Source organism: Oryzias latipes, chromosome 22 (assembly GCF_002234675.1).
Source record: "Oryzias latipes chromosome 22, ASM223467v1".
NCBI classification, from domain to species: Eukaryota; Metazoa; Chordata; class Actinopteri; order Beloniformes; family Adrianichthyidae; genus Oryzias; species Oryzias latipes.
In genome coordinates this window covers 7,165,099-7,184,016 of record NC_019880.2, presented here as the reverse complement: position 1 = coordinate 7,184,016, position 18,918 = coordinate 7,165,099, and the positions used below count along the sequence as shown (strand labels likewise).

The 18,918-nt window shown below is 41.3% G+C and overlaps 1 protein-coding gene and 1 long non-coding RNA gene across 9 annotated transcripts in view; one reads left to right on the top strand and one right to left on the bottom strand.

Moving 5' to 3' along the window:
- Positions 1 to 10,650, bottom strand: part of meis2 (Meis homeobox 2) — a 75,155-nt gene extending 64,505 nt beyond the window's left edge. For 2 of the 8 annotated variants that reach the window (XM_011490232.3, XM_011490236.2), the window contains exons 1-7: positions 10,501 to 10,631; positions 9,353 to 10,195; positions 8,650 to 8,876; positions 7,071 to 7,212; positions 6,823 to 6,873; positions 6,532 to 6,582; positions 5,970 to 6,119 (exon numbers count right to left, since the gene is read on the bottom strand). In XM_011490232.3, coding sequence (XP_011488534.1) covers positions 5,970 to 6,119; positions 6,532 to 6,582; positions 6,823 to 6,873; positions 7,071 to 7,212; positions 8,650 to 8,876; positions 9,353 to 9,364 — 633 coding nt within the window. In that variant the 5' untranslated portion in view covers positions 9,365 to 10,195; positions 10,501 to 10,631. Of the gene's footprint in view, positions 1 to 5,969; positions 6,120 to 6,531; positions 6,583 to 6,822; positions 6,874 to 7,070; positions 7,213 to 8,649; positions 8,877 to 9,054; positions 9,317 to 9,352; positions 10,247 to 10,500 lie in introns of those variants that run through there. The other 6 variants (XM_020713483.1, XM_011490233.3, XM_011490235.3 and 3 more) reach the window with 6 other exon arrangements.
- A 674-nt stretch (positions 10,651 to 11,324) lies between these two features.
- LOC105356905 lies at positions 11,325 to 17,112 on the top strand. Its single transcript, XR_910956.3, has 2 exons — positions 11,325 to 11,469; positions 15,504 to 17,112. It is a non-coding gene; the product is annotated as an uncharacterized LOC105356905 (long non-coding RNA).
- Positions 17,113 to 18,918: the final 1,806 nt, after the last annotated feature.

Here is an 18,918-nt window from a genome sequence, read left to right as displayed (position 1 = left end):
ACAGCAGACAGAAACACACAGGACCCTTCAGACCCTCTGCACCACTCCAGGCCCTCTCAGCGTCAGCTGTTCACCGGATGGCAATCAGATAAAGAGCTTGGAGAATTACTCAAAAGAGGGGTAAGAAGACATGCCGAACAATAGCCTGTGCGTGGGTTTCAGCCCTCCAGAGTGAGCCGAAAGAAAAGTGTCCTTGCACTCAAAGGCACAGTTGATTGCAATGTGTTCACTCCCTGGGCCACTGATCAACACGTGGGAACTAGGTCTGTTGTTACAGTAATTTTCTGTTATTCTCAACACAGCACAGGCTGAGTAAAAACCACTAATGTTGGAAAAGCCCATCAATCCCCTTGTCTTTGTCATACGCAACATGGAGGAGAGGAAGAAAGGGAGATAAAAATCCCAAACTCCCAGAGTGCATTATGCATTCAAGCAGAGCTAGACTGTGTACTCTCAGACCGAGCTGTTGTTGTTCCAGGAGAAGAAAATCACCGGGTTCGACGTGCCCACAATGAGACACTGAGTGCCGGCAAGGCAAAAGACAGATCATTCTTCAGGAATGATGCTTGCTGCTCTCACTCAGGCTTGCTCCCTTTTTCTGTCTCACCAGCTGCAGCAGAGGCATGGTTTTAATGCAACAGCAGAATCGATGGGACTTAATTTAGCTATCATTGCAGAGTAATGTGTCATTTTTAATGGCCCTGGCACTAAATTAAATTCAAAGACACCTCAGCTAATGGTGTGAATGGGAATGATATTTTGCTGTGATTTGCTATCCTGCGGATTTAATGTGCCTGTACGTCTGTATATAGAGATTTGTTAGCTTGGCTGTTAAAGAGCCAAAAGACTACCGCAGTACTTTATTCAATATGATAATAAGAAGAGTATTACAGGTAATGCTGTGATCTGAGCGCACGTTTTTCTTTATAAAACTTGTAAGTCGATGTTCATTCATGACCTCGCCTATGAAACAAGGCAGCAAAATATCAAAACAACACTGTTAACTTTCCACAGTACACAAAAGCGACAAAAGCAACAGCCGTTCCTCCCCATGAATAATTTAGAGGGCCTCTGTGAGCTGCAGCGGGTGCATCATCAAAAACCCCGCAACACAAACACACGCAAGCATTTTGTCACAACCCCTGTGGGTCTGATAAAGTTCAAACAAGTAGCAAAAAAACAAATCGTGTCACCCAAACAGTCTTCTTACACCTACACATGGAATCCTAAAAGAGAAATAGGGGGGAATAAAGGCCCTATAGCCCATGTGACTATTCCCTGAAGCTGAGCATAATTAGGAGTCAAACATGGTTCACTCCATGCTCTTCACTAATTGTCTTAAAGAGCAGTGTTACCAGAAGGAGGAGGCGCAGAAGGCTTGCAAGCAAATAGACATACGTGCCGATGGCAACATGCACAAACGTACACCAGAAGACCAGATAGAGAGGAAAATACAAAAGAAGTATGGTCTCCAAGGGCAGTCTTTTCTATTTGCTGGGGTTAGCAAGTGGTGGCTGATAATACACGCTGTAATTAATATAAAAGCAGGAAACAATATGGGAAGGAGAGCAGGTAGTGCAACCAGGCCACAGGAGAGCAGGAGAATACTGCTGTCTCTTTTACTCCTGTCCCCTGTTTCTCATTTACAAACACCTGCCTGGCACAATCTCACCTCCTTCACTGCACTCTGCCTACATCCCTAGGAATTTCAAATAAAATTGATTTAGCAGCATCATTGAATTTCCCTCAAATTCCCTTGAAACCTGCAGGGAAGCGAAGAAATCTGTCTGCGTTTGCAGCCGCGAAAGCTTAGGCTAAGAATGACTAACCCTGTGTGTGTGTGTGTGCGTGCGTGTGTGTCCATGTGTGTGTGTGTGTGTGTCTATGTGTGTAAGGAGCAGCCACAGAGATCCCGTGCTGAACATGCACCGAATCGCTGACGCGCCAAAAGAACACACACAGGACCTTAAATCATAAGGCAAGCTGACAATTCAAGACATATCTTGCTGCATGGCACAAAGAGAGCAAGAAGGGAAAAGGCTCTGTGCACGTTTTTGTGGGCTTGAGCTCATAATTATACACAGTTGCTCTGGAGAAGTGTAGGTGCACTTTTATTGAGCACCTGAGTGTTTACAACACCGTCAATTACCCAGAGTATAAACACTCCTTCATTTAGCTGCTAATATTTCACCGCATCATGTTTAACAGACAAGAAGGATAAATTGATTGCAGTTGAGTCTGAAAACTTTCTCCAAGGCAGGAATTAACTTTCTTTTTGTTGACGGGTCATGTAATGCGTGCAAACACGGCAAACGAAGAAGGTGTCAAAGTATACTGAAAGTAATGACTCGTGGTTTTGGCAAACCTTGGTCAGAATGACACTGAAATATGAAATGACATGTAAATGTCAGTGTAAGTATGATGGAAAAATAGGGATAGTTTTTGCACTCATTTCCTCTTTGTAACAAATTACTCTAAAATAATGTTTGTAAAGAATTTATGAATGAAGAATTATTATCTGCAGCCATAAGTAAAGTAGAGTTAGGGACGTGCAACAAGTGAGCGTGGCCTTTCATGAGCCTCAGCGGTGATGATTGGTTACGTCTGCCAAAAGGGCTTCGCCTCTGAATGCTAATCAAAACGGAAATGTAAGAGCAGACATCCAAACACTGCAAAACGATCATGTGGAACAGAGAGAGCGGCCCAAGTCAACAATGCAGTGTTTTCATGAGGTCCAAACGCAGTCGCTCCCTTGAGAGAACAAAGCGAGCCGAGTTAGAACACCTGAAAAACTGAGAAACTCCACGGTTCAGTAGGCCAGCTCGGCCTGAGGGCTCGCTGACCACAAACAGAGGGCTGCGCTACACACAGTGACGTATAGAGACAGGACAGAACATTACAGAAGACCCATCTCCACTCTTACATGCTAGATCACCTCTCAAGATTAACTTATTTTGACTAAATGTGCAATGCCACTGCATTTGACTGTACACATGGTGCACCACTTGCAACCTGCAACACAGATTCAAATACAAACAGAAAAGAGCTTGTTTCCTTTTTCCAGTCATGCAGCTTTAAGAAAACCTACACCACAAGGATGGGAACTAGGAACTCCCAGAGGAGATCTATCAAAAACAAATCACTGGAGCCTGCAAATCCTGCAAAATTTCTAATCTGGAACTCAATGTAGATATAGAAGAAATGAAAATGCATCTGCTAATATTCAAGACTTACTGAAAGAGTGGCACAATGAAGCAAGGAGACACAAAGGCTAATTCTTTAAAACAGATAATACCCAGACACTGTTAATTGTATTTGTCTCCCTAATTGGATGTAGCGCAGAGGAGACAGAAATTTTATTCATTAATTAAAAGACAAGAGAGCAAACGGTTGACAAGCACGCACGCCCGCCATTTAGGAAACTACACAGCTCTGTGTATTTTCCCCATCACTCTTTGTGTGTAATCCCACGTACTTTTTCCCTCCATTTAAATAGGATGAAGCTGATGTGAGGAGGGGCAATAAGATAGGAAGCCATGGGTGGGCTACATGGTTGAGATAGTCACCGCCAGCGAATGAGGGAAATCAACAGTGTCAGCAAGGCCTCATCCTGCTCTCACTATACCATAATCCAATCATCACCAAGACAGTGCTGCATTCAAGTGTAAATAAAACTGTGCTTATTATTCTCCACCGTCAGGTACAAGGAGGGGAGAGGAGGGAAAAGGGAAAGGATGTGGAAAAAATAAAAAAGGAAGGGGTGCATACATAAAAACGAGCTCAACGGCTGCCTCCTCCTCTTCAGTGAAAAGCCTCATCATCTCCAGAAAAACCAACTTTCTCCAAATGAGATGTAGCCCGGGGCTACGTATTAAAAATGCATATCAAAGCAAAGAAAAATGGACGTGAGAGATTCTAACTAAATAAATTAGCATATCTAACTATGAGGCTGCCTTCCTTTTCTCAATAAGACAAGGACAGAAATAAACAGATAAAAAAGAAATCCAGAGAATAGATGCAAAAAATGTTAACAATAATCCAGCCGGAACTATTTAAGTTCTAATTAGTGCTGATTTGCTTAGTGTACACAATTAACCTGAACAGTTTGGTTTCCAAAAAAATAAATCCTGCTTAACTGTCAGCTTCATGCAGGCTCTCTCACACACTGTGCTGTGTTTTCTTTATTTTTCAAACATTATTATTGCTCTACAGTGTTCACGTTCTCATAGAAAATGCAGCCCTTATTTAAAAAAAATCCCCCCTAACAGAAACCATCAACAGAAAAACTATCTTCTGCTTTAGGAGAAATTCAGTTCAGCAGTAATAAAAAGTTCAGCAGGGCCACAAAAGTAAAATAAATCCCTCAGACCTTAAATGCCTAATGAGGTGGTCACTCCAAACGACTCCAAGATAAATAACCTGTCATGCAGACTGCTATTGTTTATGGCTGCTCCTCATTTGCTTTATTAGCATATTTAATTTTTTAATTATTAGACTATTTCTTACAAATGGAACGGTGGCAAAAGCTGGTTGGAGCATTGGAGGCTCCATCGGAAATTGGCTTGAGTATCACACCATCTGCCAGGAAGCTAAACAGGCCAGTTTATCTAATCTCCGCAATATAAACAACAGCATGCCTCATTTCTACACTTGTGTTGCAGGATCACAATTGTTGCCGTTTTGGACTGTTTCTGACACCAACACGGTGGAATCCTCACCCACTTCTCCCGGTGCTGCGCGCAACTCTGGCCCCGTTCAGGCGTCGGGCTCTCAGGGAATCCACTGATTTTAGGCCTTTAGCCAGACTTAACAGATGCAGTGCAGAGACTTTGCATAACACTTAAATCTGATTTAATTCCTAATAGGCTTGGCCTTGTGTTGCACTATTAACTAGCCACTTTGTTGCAGTGGCCTCTCAATTTTCCTCCTTCTGATACATTTTGTCACAAGCATGCAAGATGCAGCCATAGAAATCCAGCTGAATACATGCTGTCTGCTCTGTGCACACAACAGAAGGAGACCCTGCTTATTGCGCCAAAAATGCGCGATTTAAACTGAAGAATCGATCTTCAATTTAAAGCTACTGTACTTCAGGTGCATATAATTGAATTCAGCGTTATGGAGCCTGCGGCCATAAAACGGGGGAGCAAAGGAGAAAGCAACTGCACGGGCAAACCACACGGCAATCAATACGAAACAATTAGACACATTAACATCAACAGCAATGGAAGGTCTCCAGACGAACCGTCATATTCCTTGTGAACTTGACATTGATGGTAAGCCTTTAGCTCTGAGATCTCTTTCAGCAGGCTACCACTTTCTCCACCTCTGCTGCAAAAATCCACAGCTTTACGCACAGGCCACATCCAGCTCCCACAGCCCCTACATAAAAAAGCCCTTTTCTTTTTAAATATTGGCCTAAAGCTAAAGCTTATACCGCTGATACCCTGCTTTAACGTAAAACCTGCGTACAGATAATTGCCTCACTTTTTTTTCTCTTCGAGCGTGCAATGCTGCGTAATTTGGACCGATTCACATATACGAACTGGCGCGCCGTCTGTTACGCGCGCGCACACTCCCCCTCAAACCTCCAGCATACAGGCGAGCACGCACGCATTATGCACACATGACTGCTCCAAATCAAAGGGCTAAAACAATAACGTGCTCCATTGTATCACATATAGCTTTTGACCTTAGAACATCGATCGGCAGATCTTCCTTGCAGAAGAGTGCACGCTCTGTTTACAGACGGCACAGCGGGATCACGCTGCGCCGAGGCGCAGAGCTGCCCCAAAAGTTGGCTTTGGAATGAATATCAAAAAAGTGGATTATTGAGAAAGAATGCCCAGTTTCATGCAGAACTAAAGACCTAAGTGCCCACTTGTGCCCTGCCGTCAGCAAAGGAATTAGACGCAAGCAAAACAGGCGCATCACAATTTTTAAACATTATGCAGCTGTGTGTTACTCACGTGATCTGCGAGATTAGTCGATGATCCTGAAAGTTCTTCATGGTCTGACTTTGAGCTGCCATCTCGTTCATCAATGACTAGATCTATTGGCATTTTTCCTTTCAAACAGCTGATGTACCGGTGGCAAAAATTGTCGCAAAGCTCGTGCACCTGAGAAGAATAAAAATTCTGTTGATACAAAGTAAAGACGAGAAAAAGCTAAAAGGAGAAAACTGTTTAGGATGCAGGAAACACTTGTGGCGGTCTAAGAACAAGTCCCAGTTATGCAGCGTTATCGCCGGCAGGACACAATAGGGAAACTGGTGCTGTGCTATTATTCTCCTGAGACCAGAGCAACAAGTTGAACGACAAAAATAAACAACGTGCCATGATCTGGAGGGATAATGAGCAACTGCAACTAAATCTAAGGATCAATATCAATGTTCAACGCACGCAAAGACGCGCCGCAACTCTAAATAAATACAATTCTACCATAATATTTCCGCCATTTTACTTTATTTTATTTAGTTAGCTGTAGTGTCATTTTAAAAATAATGATAATAATTATTCAATTGAAATTTACCTTTTCTAGTTCCAAGAGGTGAAACCTTAATACTTGTATGGCTTGTATCATCTGAAAGAAAGAGAAGAAAAGACGCAAAATTAATGTGACAAAGCGGGAGGATGTTTTGCAATAATTACATGATTGCGGTTATGAATTTACAGACAGGAAGATCACAAGGCGAAATACAGAATTAAATCCCATATTTCTGGAAGTGAAGTCACTAGGAACTTCAGTGGACTGCGTAAAGCTGTGGACACGTTCAACATATGTGCGCAAAGACGCGATTTAGGAATCGGAGAAATGCCTTACCAAATTGTCCAACTCTGGATTTGATGAAAATAAAGGTTTTTCTGCTCGAACCTAAAATGATACACCAAATGTCAAAGTTAGTTTGTCATGTCAATAATGCAGCCTTTTTGACTTTTAGAATAAAATATTATATTTGGAGAAATATACAAGAAAATAAACAAGACATATATGTTTGACTGCTATAAGAAGAGAGAAGAAAAGTGACACATGCTTAACAACATTTATTTTCTCCATTTTGCAGAATTAACCTGTTTGGCAAAGACTGCAATGTCTTCATTGAATGAGTCTGAGGAGCAGACGTCGCCGCCTGCTACGCCCGGCTCCCTCGGAGTACACGTCGCCAACTCGCACTTCTCAAAAACCAGTGCGAGCAGTGGGAATAAAGGGTGACTGCAAGAGGAGAAACACAGCTTGAGTTCAAGCAGCACACCGACTCCACAAAGCCCACTGTAAAAGATGTCACCCTGCACGAGCGCCCGCTTCCCGCGTCTTAAACTCTCTACTTCTCTCCAAAAATGTAATCAGACGGCGCGACCACAGAATTTTATTTTCACAATTCTCAATTTTTGGGATATTTGCTTTGCTTAATTTTTTTTATTTCTATTTTTTGGCACTTTTCCTTAACGGTCGTGCTACAAGTCGTGCGTAAAAATCACAATTAAAACACCTGGTTGCCATATTTAAAAACAATTTAACTGTTTTGAATTTTTATACTAAGAAAATATAAAAATATTTAGATAAAAATTATTTTTCTGTGTTTTTTTTCGAATAGTCGCCTATTTTAGACTGACATTTTTTGTAGTGCAAACGAGAGGAAAAAACCGACCAAGTCTACAAACTCATGCAAAACAGCAAACTGGCACCGCCGAAAGACATCGCGGGAATGTGTAAAATTATACTTTCAGTGAAAATACACCAAACGCTCACAATGAACTGTTAAACTGCTAATTTACGAGTAGTCTTTACTATAGAAAGGCCCATAGCTTTGACTCACTCCAATGACATTGAGAAAACGTTTTTTTTTTTTTTTTATTCTCTTAATTTCTCAAAATATCACATTTTATTTTTAATAATTCCAGAAAAAAATCGGCATTAAATAGAAACTCCAGAGAACCAACTTTTGTGCCTTTTTTCTATAATATTGAATAAATGATTGCGGGAATATTTCCCATAAATATAAACAGTTAGGGAGAGAAAAGCGGGATTAACTCCACGCAGATTATATCTGTGGATTATAGCACTTTCTGTGTGCGTATTAGTGCGCGACAGCTGTAATCATATCTTGACTTTTCACTCATCCAGAAGAGCAGGCGGTCTCTTTCTGTGCTTGAAAATAGTCTTATAAAAAGTGGACTTGAGTCGGAACGTAATCCTTCTACGTGTGTGAGTGTGTATCTCCAAATTCCCTTCACAAATATAACAGAAGAACAGGAGTTATTGGAAGTGTTTTTAGTTTTTGCCTTTTTATTATTTTTTTCAGGGTTAAATTCAGTTTTTAAAAAGCGTGCGTTGCCTTTTTATGCGAGTTAAACGTGTTTGCTGTAATTCCGTGCAGTCCCTGACTTTAGGACAGTGAGCTCCCATATTATTTTACAAGCTCAAGGCTCATACTCTTACTTACTGCAGGCTTCACGATGCCTTATACAATGAGTGTAAAATTACACATCAACAAAACTCCCCTAACCAACAATAGAGCTTCAAATTGCGGTCAATCCTGCACCAAAACACCAGTTAAGCGCAACGGCGGAAGAGAAACTAAACTTTACGCAAAAGCCTCAAACTTTAAGGAAACTCTTAGGAAGAGTAGAGTCCGAGCAAAAAGCTTACCCATAAATTTGATCTTTATCCCTCTTTAAAACGTCGTTGACAGCAGAGCCCATGCTGGTGGGCATAACGTTCGGGTGAGGAGCGTGGGCTCCGTAGTGCTGGCTGGCGTGCAGCGGCGGTCCGTGGTTCAGGTGGTGGACCTGGGGAAGCGGTCGGGGAGCGTGCGGGTCCCCGTACATCGACGTCGGGACTCCATCCATCCCACCGTAGTGAGCCAGCTCATCGTACTGGGAATAAAATTAGAGGGAAAAGTGAGCGCACTTCTCTAAAAGTACAAAAAAAATGCCGGACACTTCATTGTCAACACGCGGAACGGAGAAACTAAAAGAGCCTGAAAGAGTTTTTTTACGCAGCACGGGACGGGAGAGTGTGGTGGAAAAGCTCAGCTTTAGAGATTGTCTTTACCAGAAACATTCTAACTTTGCTGCTCCGCTCTGCTCGCAGAGGTTGGAGGGTGAAAAGAGCGAATTAGTTTGGAGTCTCCCCGGGAAGCTGCTCCACGACTGTGGTGGAGGCTGGTGGTAAAAACCGAAGCCTGTCACTCCGCTTGAAGAGTGAGAGCGCAGCAAAAACGTCAAAATACAAGTGACTCCGAGAGTGAATACTTTGTGAATTTGCCAGCAGCACCCGACAGGAGAAGAAGCGACACCATGGCCTCCCTATTGTGGTTTGAACAGGTAAGTGTTGGAGATTTAAAACCTACCCTTTGCGCCATCAGGCTGCGCTCCAATAAACTCCCGAATATGTCCGTATATTTAATATCCCAGTCCCAGTTAGAGAGTGATTTAGAGGCAAGATTCCTTCTCAACCAACTTTGCGAATTCTCCTATTCGCCTCTGCGGCTCAGTTGGTTTCGTAGCATCGAAGAGTTTTGCAAATTTTCTTGTTTTACTCTCTTTCCTCGGAAAAAAAAGAAAAGAAAAAAATGCGCCAACGTGAAGGTTACAATCGGCCCATCAACAACCTGCATGTAACTAAACTGTCGTGTCTCATGGCTTTTTGCCACTCCAGCTGTCAATCAAAGCCAGAGGTTGTCAAGGTAATGAATGAATGACGGTCGGTGATGATGTTCAAGAGAAGGACGAATCTTTTTAGTCCGATTTCATCCCGCAAGTCCGCGTCTCCTTTAATGCCTCCAGATCGCTATCTTGTTTTATTATCGCCGTAAAAAAAAGTAGAAGAAAGCAGTAGAAATGAGAAGATGGCGATTCGGATCTCTCCTTTCTTCCCCCCGTAGGTATTTCGTCTATCTGGCGAGACTGAGATGAGTGAGTGTCAGCGAGTGTTGGCAGGTTGGCTGCTAGCTTGCTTATAGAAACAGAGTCAGTTCGCAGCGCTGAGCGGTGGGCGAATGAAGTGACGGATCCCGGAAGTAGTGGTGGCCATAGCCAGTCCTACAGCAGCTCCAGAGAAGAGAGAGGATAGACCAAATCTTGTGATATGCAGAGTATGTGCGAGGCGCAGGGACGGCTTCAACTCCACACTGGGGGTAAAAAAGCTACAGCAACACAACTCCCACACAATTTCTGCCTCCACGGGAAGAGTCCTGAAGAGAAAGAAGAAAAGGTTAGAGTTGAAAGTGCATTCTTAGGCTGCGAATGTTTATTCAAAACCAACAATAAAATGCTCAGATCGATGAATAATGAAATAGAATATTAATACAAAATAAAATTTAGCTAGAGCGCAACACGCACGACAAGAATCCAGCTTTTACGCACCAAAACGTATAACGATTACCAAACAAAATGAACAGATATCTTTCATTTTGATTTTTGTCCAAAAATAAGTTCTCTATAGTCTAAAGAAAGTACTATGGCACATCTGTGTTTAATAGACAGCTATGACGCTTACTTTTTTAAATCTGTTTTGTGTTTATCAGCCAACGTGCATACTTAATATCACAGTAATACCTCCTAATCTCGCTGCTAATTATGACTCTGGTCTGTTTAGCAAATTAAACGGCACTCAGCACCCCTCTAAGCCCCAAATGAACTTTTCCAAGAGGAAAAAAAGCTTTTGTGGGGAAAGTCATTTTGCATGTATCTTTCGTCCAATCCGCGTCTTGATCGAAACCCGTGCCTTACCTCAGAGCAGTCAATTATCAAAGCTCCCCAAGATCATCAATCATGTGAGAAGATTGAAGTTTAGAGGAGGAGCAAAGCTTCGGCCATCGATTGCAATGAAGTTCTTTTTGGAGCCCGAGCACTTTTACGCACGAAACAGAACCAGGTCATCTACCCCCCTTTAATATTTAGCTCTTTCGGTGATAATATGCCATCATGGCTGTATTGATAGGCTCTTACATAAAGGCTCCATTTGTGGCTCCGTGACATTTTTTATGGTGGAAATTAATTATTCACAGGTTAGGATTAAGGCAGACACACGCACAGGGAGATGGGCTGTGGCTACTGTTGGAAGGTCAATAAACTCTTCCAACAATCTAAATACTAAGCAGCGTTCAGGGTCGATTACAAAACTGTTTTTTTTTCTTTTTAAAGGGAAATGAGTTAATAAATGAAAACTTGACAACAGTTATGTTTGTTGGCATGAAGGGGAGGGTGGGAAGTGCAGGACTGAAGCGTTTGACAAACGGCTGTGTGGACATTTCAACGCGCAATACCCCGGGAAGGAGCAGCAGAGCTGTGCGAGAGGGAAAAGGCATTCAGCGTCTCCCAAGTCTCTCTTGCGCTCTGTAAACACAGCAAACCCGGCAGACTCTGCTTCAGAAGAATTATATTTTCATAAGCTAAATACTGTCGTTCTCTTTGATTTGTGCGCTTGGGCTTGACTTTTTCTGCCCTCCTCTTTTGGACAACAAGGGTAAGTAACAAAAATCTTACTGCATACGTCGCTTTGCTGTGCGTTCTTTCACGGCGCAATAAAATGAAACGCTTTCAAGATGGATTATTAGACCAAAAATATCATATTTTTTATGATTTACGCTTAAGACGCATTCTTTATCAGTCAAAGGAAGGAGTGCATAGCTGATTTCTTTCCAAGTTTAATGTAAATAAAACAATTTGGGAGAATTTTGAAGTTTATGCAGTTCTAGATATTTAGATTATATCGGTATGTTGCGGCTTTATTGCTGAAGTATGCGATTTGCCCCGAAGGAGAGTGATGGAAACACCCGGAGTGTGAAAATAGAAGAAACTAATTATGCGTGCCCGATGTGGAGCTCCACAGAAACGCATCCATGCCTTGAAAAACTTCCGGCAATGACGAAAACCGTGTCAAAATTTAAAGCTATCTCCTTTGTCGACTATTTATGTGCGTAATTAACGGAATCTATAAACACACGAGCCAATTAGTGACAATATTTAGGTTGCGAAATAGGTTAAAGTTTCCAAACAACGTTTTTTTGTGTGTAAATTATTTCATATAGGCTCGGGAGTTTTTTTCTTTATTTTAAATATATTCTAATTACATCAGTCGTTAATTGAAATGATCTTTTCCTCATAAACAGAACGTGTGCCAACTCAAACTCTCCCGCTTCTGACCTGACTGCGTTTTACAAGGCAGATCATTTCCAGTAGCACACCTCTCATAGACAATTAGACTTTTCAAGTAGTTTTATATTACTTCACGACGCGGCTCTTTTCAGGTGCGCACATACAACTCTAGCGCAGATGAAAAAAATCAGTAGATGGCATTAACAGGCGGTAAAATTTCATCTGGTGGTGTCAAATTGAGGTCAGTTTAGGGTTAAAGCGCTCGGTGTCCGTGTGGGACACGGCCAGCTGCGTTTGGATTCATTAGGTGAGGTTTGGGTGGAGTGGGGTGGGGGGCTGAAGAGGATCCATGTCAATGAAAACACTGCTGGGACAGTCACCAAGCTAAGGATCCGCAGCATGCCACATCCTAAAGGTAAACCGGGACCGCCTGCATGCAAGCAAGCTCCAACTTCCACTCCTCTGTTTATTCTTTGCAGGACTTCCAGTCCCACTGCCCCCCTCTCCTACCCTGCAGGGCTAGGTTGTTCGCGCACAAGCCTGTTGCTAAATATGGAGAGAAATGCAATGTTGATTTAATTCCTTCAAAAAAGATCAGTGATATGAAACGAGCTTCAAATCCTCTTAGTGGTCTTAAACACCCCGGGAGAAACAATTGACGCTCAACAGCAGGAACAAACAAAATCACCCTAATCTTGTTTGTAACTTTGTTCTTCTCTGGCCCTCTTCAGTATGTGAGATTATGTAAATGAGCAAAGCTGATGCAGAGAGGCTGAGATAAGGTTGGATCCTAGATAGGACAGACGTGCAGAGGCAACCTGGCTGCCAGTTTAGCTTTCTGCTCCTAAATGAGAAAATAATTATCAATTCATTTAACAGAAAGTTTTTTTATTGTTTTTTTTTTTACTAAGGGTTCAAAATGTTCTGGTTTTACGCGTGAGATAAATAATAAAACCACTTGCATATTTTATTTTAAATAATATTTCATACTACTTTACTTTTTAAAAATAGTGTCAGACAACTAATCTATTTTCCTCACAAACATGACATCAGTTCGTTGAATTTGAACTTCTTCTGACCCCCGGATTCAAACGTGACTATAAGGTTCCAGAAAGTGGACTGAACAACTCAAATACTTGTAAAAGTTTCGCGACTAACTGTAAATTCTTCAGCTCCAAAGCCTCATTTTCCCCTCCACCGATTCTCAGAGTTTAGTGTCAGAGGGTTAGTAAAAGGAGGGGGGAGACAGGCACAGAGTGGAAGAGGGGAGGCCAGCACAGCGTGGAACAGCAGCTCTGAGGGAGCAATCTGTGGCCCTCTAGTGACACCTTGCGGTTCAAAGCGGTACAAACGTGCCAGGCAGTGCGGCGCATGTAAGACGAGGCCTCCAACACACGGCATAAAACGACACTAACAAGACATAAAATAGCCACATAAAGCACACGGTTAATTAAAAACTAGCCGCAATTTTCTAAAAAAAAAAAAATTCGATGAAAATTATGTACCTTTTACACAGCAGATTAAATTCTAACCGTGCACAGTGACTGTAACTGCCACATGTAACTAAATAATACCTTTCATTGCTTAATATTCTTTTCTGGTTTTAGCGAAATTTCTGATGTGGCTAAAAATCTTCTTTCGTGACTAAATGTAAATTAATTTCTGTATTAGATAAATAATGTTTCTTAAACGTAAAAGTTTTACTCCGATAGATCTCTTTAAAAACCTTTGATAAGTCTGTGCGAAAGTCTCTAAATCAATATAAAAACGCTAATAAAATTAAAAAATCCATAAAAACAGTTTCTGCTGTTAATAGAACCCAACTGAAATTGACATTAAATGAGGCATATGACGTAAACGATGCGCTTTTACGTATGGAAAAATCTAAATACAGTATGGAAAAAAGATACAAACTTAAACCCGATCTACATCATTTTTATAGTCAGTAATAATAATGATAATAATAATAATTAATTAATAATAATAACAATATGAACGATACATTTTTTATATTTTACTTTTTTTAATTTCCTGTTTTATTTGTCTACGTTATCTTCACAAGTAATGTTTAAAAAAGGGAGGGTGGGGAAATAAAAAATACTCAACAAAGTGTTTTCCTTCCTAACTGAAAGCTGCTGTGCTGCTGCTCATTCTGCGCGCACTCTTTGCTGTGTGACACGCTTTGCGCAGGTCACCGCCGAGATTAGAGCCCGTCGTTAACGCCCGCTCGGCTACACCAAATGCTGATTTAATGAGCTTGCATTGGCTGTTTGTCCCAGAATACCTGGTGTGCATGTGTTAGTAACGCCACCGACTGTAATCCCCCTGTTTCCTCCTAACATGCGGCTTTAGGGGCAGCCTAAGGCCGCGTGCAGATATGACTGTGTTTTCTTTACCCCCCCCCCCTCCCTTTATTATTATTGTTATTTGAGTTCAATTAAACAACCCAAAGCTCACAAGGCCCGTATCCTGCCACATTACCACGTGTAATTGAGAGAACTTTAAGTGGAGGCCGGGAAACGGAGGAGTTAATAGCGGTGACCCTCTTGCTGCGCCTCTGTCGCTCATCATTTATCAGGCTTAAGAGGCTTAAACTGGCAGCACAGACCCACCTTTTATTACATATCAAACCCTCTCTTCCCTTATCTACATTATAGGAAATACATGCATCGCTGGCTGTTATGCGGATTTGGAAATAGAAACATGTCCAATAAAGTCACCCTCCTTGGCTGATCAGAGGAAATATGTCTTTAGGCGCTTCAGAAACATCCCGGCGGTTTAAGCCCTTATTAAATTGTCTTAATTCCTCCTTCCACTTTGAATCGAATTCAAATCTGTGGCCTCTGTTGTTTGTCCAGAGAGGAGAATAGAAACTGACAAATCTTTAGTGATTTCCAAATGAGAACGAAGCGTAAAAAAAAAGAAAGAAAGAAAAAGAAAAACGCACGGAGGGGGATGGAAAAAAGCCGCGCGCAATCGTGCGCGTTTGTCCTTATAATCCGTGCGGCGTTAAAACTTCCGTGTCAGGAGACATTCATTCTGACAGCAGAAATGCGTGAAGGCAAACTTTTCTGTATATTTATATTTGATCTGCTCAAATTAAAGCTGCTTTATTAAAATGTAATTAAAGGTGAGGAAAAGAGACAAAACTTCAAGGCGAAAAGAAGAGATATATTTAGCTGGTCTCCTGTCGTCAGTCTCCGGTATTTATAGTAAGCTTTAATGACTTAGGCTGCACATCCCTTAGAGACAGTCGATGTCTGAAACAACTCCGTCTTAGAACCCAAAGTTTGTTTTTGTGGATTTTGAGAAGTGAAAAACATATACATCAACGTTTTAGCACTAAAATTTCATCTTGAATATTTGAGCATGGAGAGGCATGTTTTTTTTTTTTTTTCGCAGGCAGAATCTTTTAGTGCACCATCAGATCCGTGCCTGGGTTGTCTGCAGGATTCCTGCAAGGAGACGCAGCCTGAGCGCAGCTGCATTCACGTGGAGGGCTGCATTTTGAAATTCTAGTCACACAAGGGAGTAAACACTGCTCTCCCATTCAATAAACGTCATTGATAAGAGCCCACATTCAGTCTTTTTCAAATACTTTATTCAAGGAAGAACTTTATTTTATGTGTAAAAGAATAAAATTGTTTACTGCTCAAAGAATTATGCAACTGAAGAATCATGTTAAATGTAAATATTTGTGTTATGTGCCTTTACTGTAAATGCATTAAAATGTGTCTTTAACTGTTTTTGAGTTCTTCTGGTTCTTTTCCTCATGGAAGCAGTTTTCTCTTTGTCACCCAAAGGTAATAAAATGAGCCAAACTCGGGCACAAAAGCTTTTATTTGGATCAAGTGTATCTCCCGACATTCATTTCTAGAACTGTTGCTGCCTGACCTCATGTTTACTCTCTTCTCAGCATAAAACAGGCCATTGAAAACAACAACAAAAAAAAAAGCTATCATAAACATCCTCAAAAACATAAGCTTAAAAAAACAGGGCATCTATTATTTGTGACTCCACCTTGTTTGCAACTCTTTCAGAAAACAATGCAGGTAAACAAAACAAATGCTGGTAGTTTGTCTTTGTCCCCCTTGCCTTCTTTTCATGTTTTTGTTTCCACCATTTCCATCTCCCATCTCATACCCACAGCCCAGGCCCCTCCCTCCCACCACCCTTCTCACGATCAAGCTAGGTACCCGGGTAATTACCTGGCATTGTCAAATAAAGCGACCACTGATTCAAATGAGGAGTGAAATATCAAAGAGCAGTGCTGCTTTTGCAGCCATTACTTATCCACACCAGAGACACAGAGGAGATCTGAGAGCTGGGGGACCTGCGGGGAAGCAGCAACACCCAAATTTTCCTTTTTCAGGTAAATAGGGCCAATAGGAGCAACAGAACCAAACACGCCCAGGTTCATTAGTAAAAGCCTGTTTATTTGTATTAGATATCTGAGTCATCCATTACCAGATTATGTGCATTTTAAAGTGTCTGTGAAGATGCAAGAGCGATTTTGCAATGTTTCTGCATCCTGCGGAGGCTCTCGCAGAGGTCAAAGGTTGGAAGTGTATACAGTTTGCACTCAGGCTTTTCTGTCGCAACATTTATTCTGTGGTTCTGGTTCACAAAGGGAGGAATAAAGGAAAGTCTGTCACTGGGATTAGAAGTGAACAGTGTATTAATGTTTGGCAGCACAAGCCCTCAGCCAAATTAGCTGCACGACCACATGATCATTCATCACATGCAATGTTTGACTTTGATTTTCCTCCTGATGAAAGTTGTGCAAGGTCTCAAATGAACTTCCTTAAGTAGTTTGAATCATTTTCTTCCCACTACATTGCGTTACATGATCCTGCTTTTGTGAAATAATCTGATGTGTCGTGTAAATCCTTCATCTGCTTGATGACACCCTGATTCCAGCGGCATGGACAGCAAGACCTTTGGCTTGTTGGCACGGAGGACGAATGCAGAGAACATTGTTGCTGCTCTGGAATCAACCAAAAAAAAAAAAGTTATCCCGTCGTGTTGAAACTAGACAAGCTGTGTCCTGGGATTTCAACTCAGCACAGAAAGAGTCTCTGTAATTTGACTTGCCACGTCTCAATGGCAGTTGAATGGGTTACATTGTGCAACAACAAATAAAATACTTGCAATGCTTTAGTGAGTGTTTTCATGGTTGGAGGCGAAATGGGGTTGCTGACTGTATTTGAGTGTTTAATGCTATAAACACACATGTTTCCCTCCCCCTGGCATATGGATGGCTCCCAGGGACACTTTGCATGTAAATATTCATAGAGAGATGGGATGGGCTATTAATTATTAAGCACAGTAAAGAAGTGTAATATGCATTAGTGTATGAATCTTGATTTTTTTTTTTTTGCTGATATTGAATGCAAAGAGTTTGAGGTGAAATAAGTCAAATCTTGACATGTTTTTTACAGAAATAGGAGAAAAAAAGAACACAAGTGTCTTCTGACATAGGATAAGAAGATTTTAATTATGAAAAACAACACCAGAAATGTGGCTACAAGTAAATAATTAACGTGTGAACCAAAGGGTAAAACAAGATGTTGACTAGAGGGCAGGAAAAACAACTTTTTCCGTCATTGGTTAAGTTCAAAAATGTTTTTATTTTGGTGGAAGTTTTGGCATTCCCTGGAAAACTTTCCCAGCAGACATCTGTCTAACTTTTTTTTTTTCTGCTCAAATTTGCGGCCTGTGGTTCATGACAGACTGTCATGCTATGATGGATTTAGAGAGGCCACCAGTGAGAGGTGGTTAGATGTCATTACCTGAGCTTTACACCACATTTGAAAACCAAGAAGAGGACTGCTATCACAGCTGTGGGGCTGGGCCGACGACGGCTGAATTAAAAGAATTATAATAAATGCCACATGCCACATTTGTTTAGAAGCATAAATGAATAGTCAATTTATCTCTCTGTGAGAGATCAATTTTCTGTCGGAGATTTGAAATGAATGGTTTTTCAATAAAGAGCACAGGGAGAAAAACAACCTCGATACGATCAGCTCTTTGAGAGTTCACGTTCTATTGCATTACTGACATAAAATGAACCGCTGATCTGCATCAAGTGACATGAAATCAACAAACTGTGAGATACCTATCCTACAAATTCAGTTTACGCTCTAAAAAACTGTGTACAGTATAATATTATTGTAATCAATTCCTTTAGTGTAATGTGGAAAAAAATGTCTATCACTACCTATTTGCAGGAAGTAGCTAAATACCCAATTTCTCACTTGTCAATTCACCCTAAAATACAAACTTTGCCCCATGTTTGTAACACTTGGGCTATCTTAGATGACCCCATCCTTACATTGACGTGTTATCCCTACCATGACAAAGGTGGATAAAGGTGGAAAGATTTCATGAAATCCATGGACACCAGTGAAGATCACAAATCATTGAAGAAAAAAGGTTCAGTGCACTGTCTAGTGGGTCTAGATGACCCAACTCCCAACGTCAAAGTGCCTAGGATAGGACAAGGGTTAAAGAATGAATTAAAATGAAGTTATTTTTTCAAGCGCGTCCCTGAAACGCATAAGCTTCAACAAACAGCAGAGATAGAAATGGAGTTTGTATACATTTGAGATCCAAAAAATACAAAAACTCTGGTTCTCATCTACTGCTGCTATCTCCGTAACACTGGTTCACTCAGGTGATGGGAGCTTTCCTGTGCCACTCGAGTACAGGGAACCCTCTTTCAGCATACAATTCCTTTCTTAGTGTCTTCTTTTACTTTAGAAAAACAGAACTCCGCGAATTGCCCCTAAAACTACACCACAGAGAATGTGTC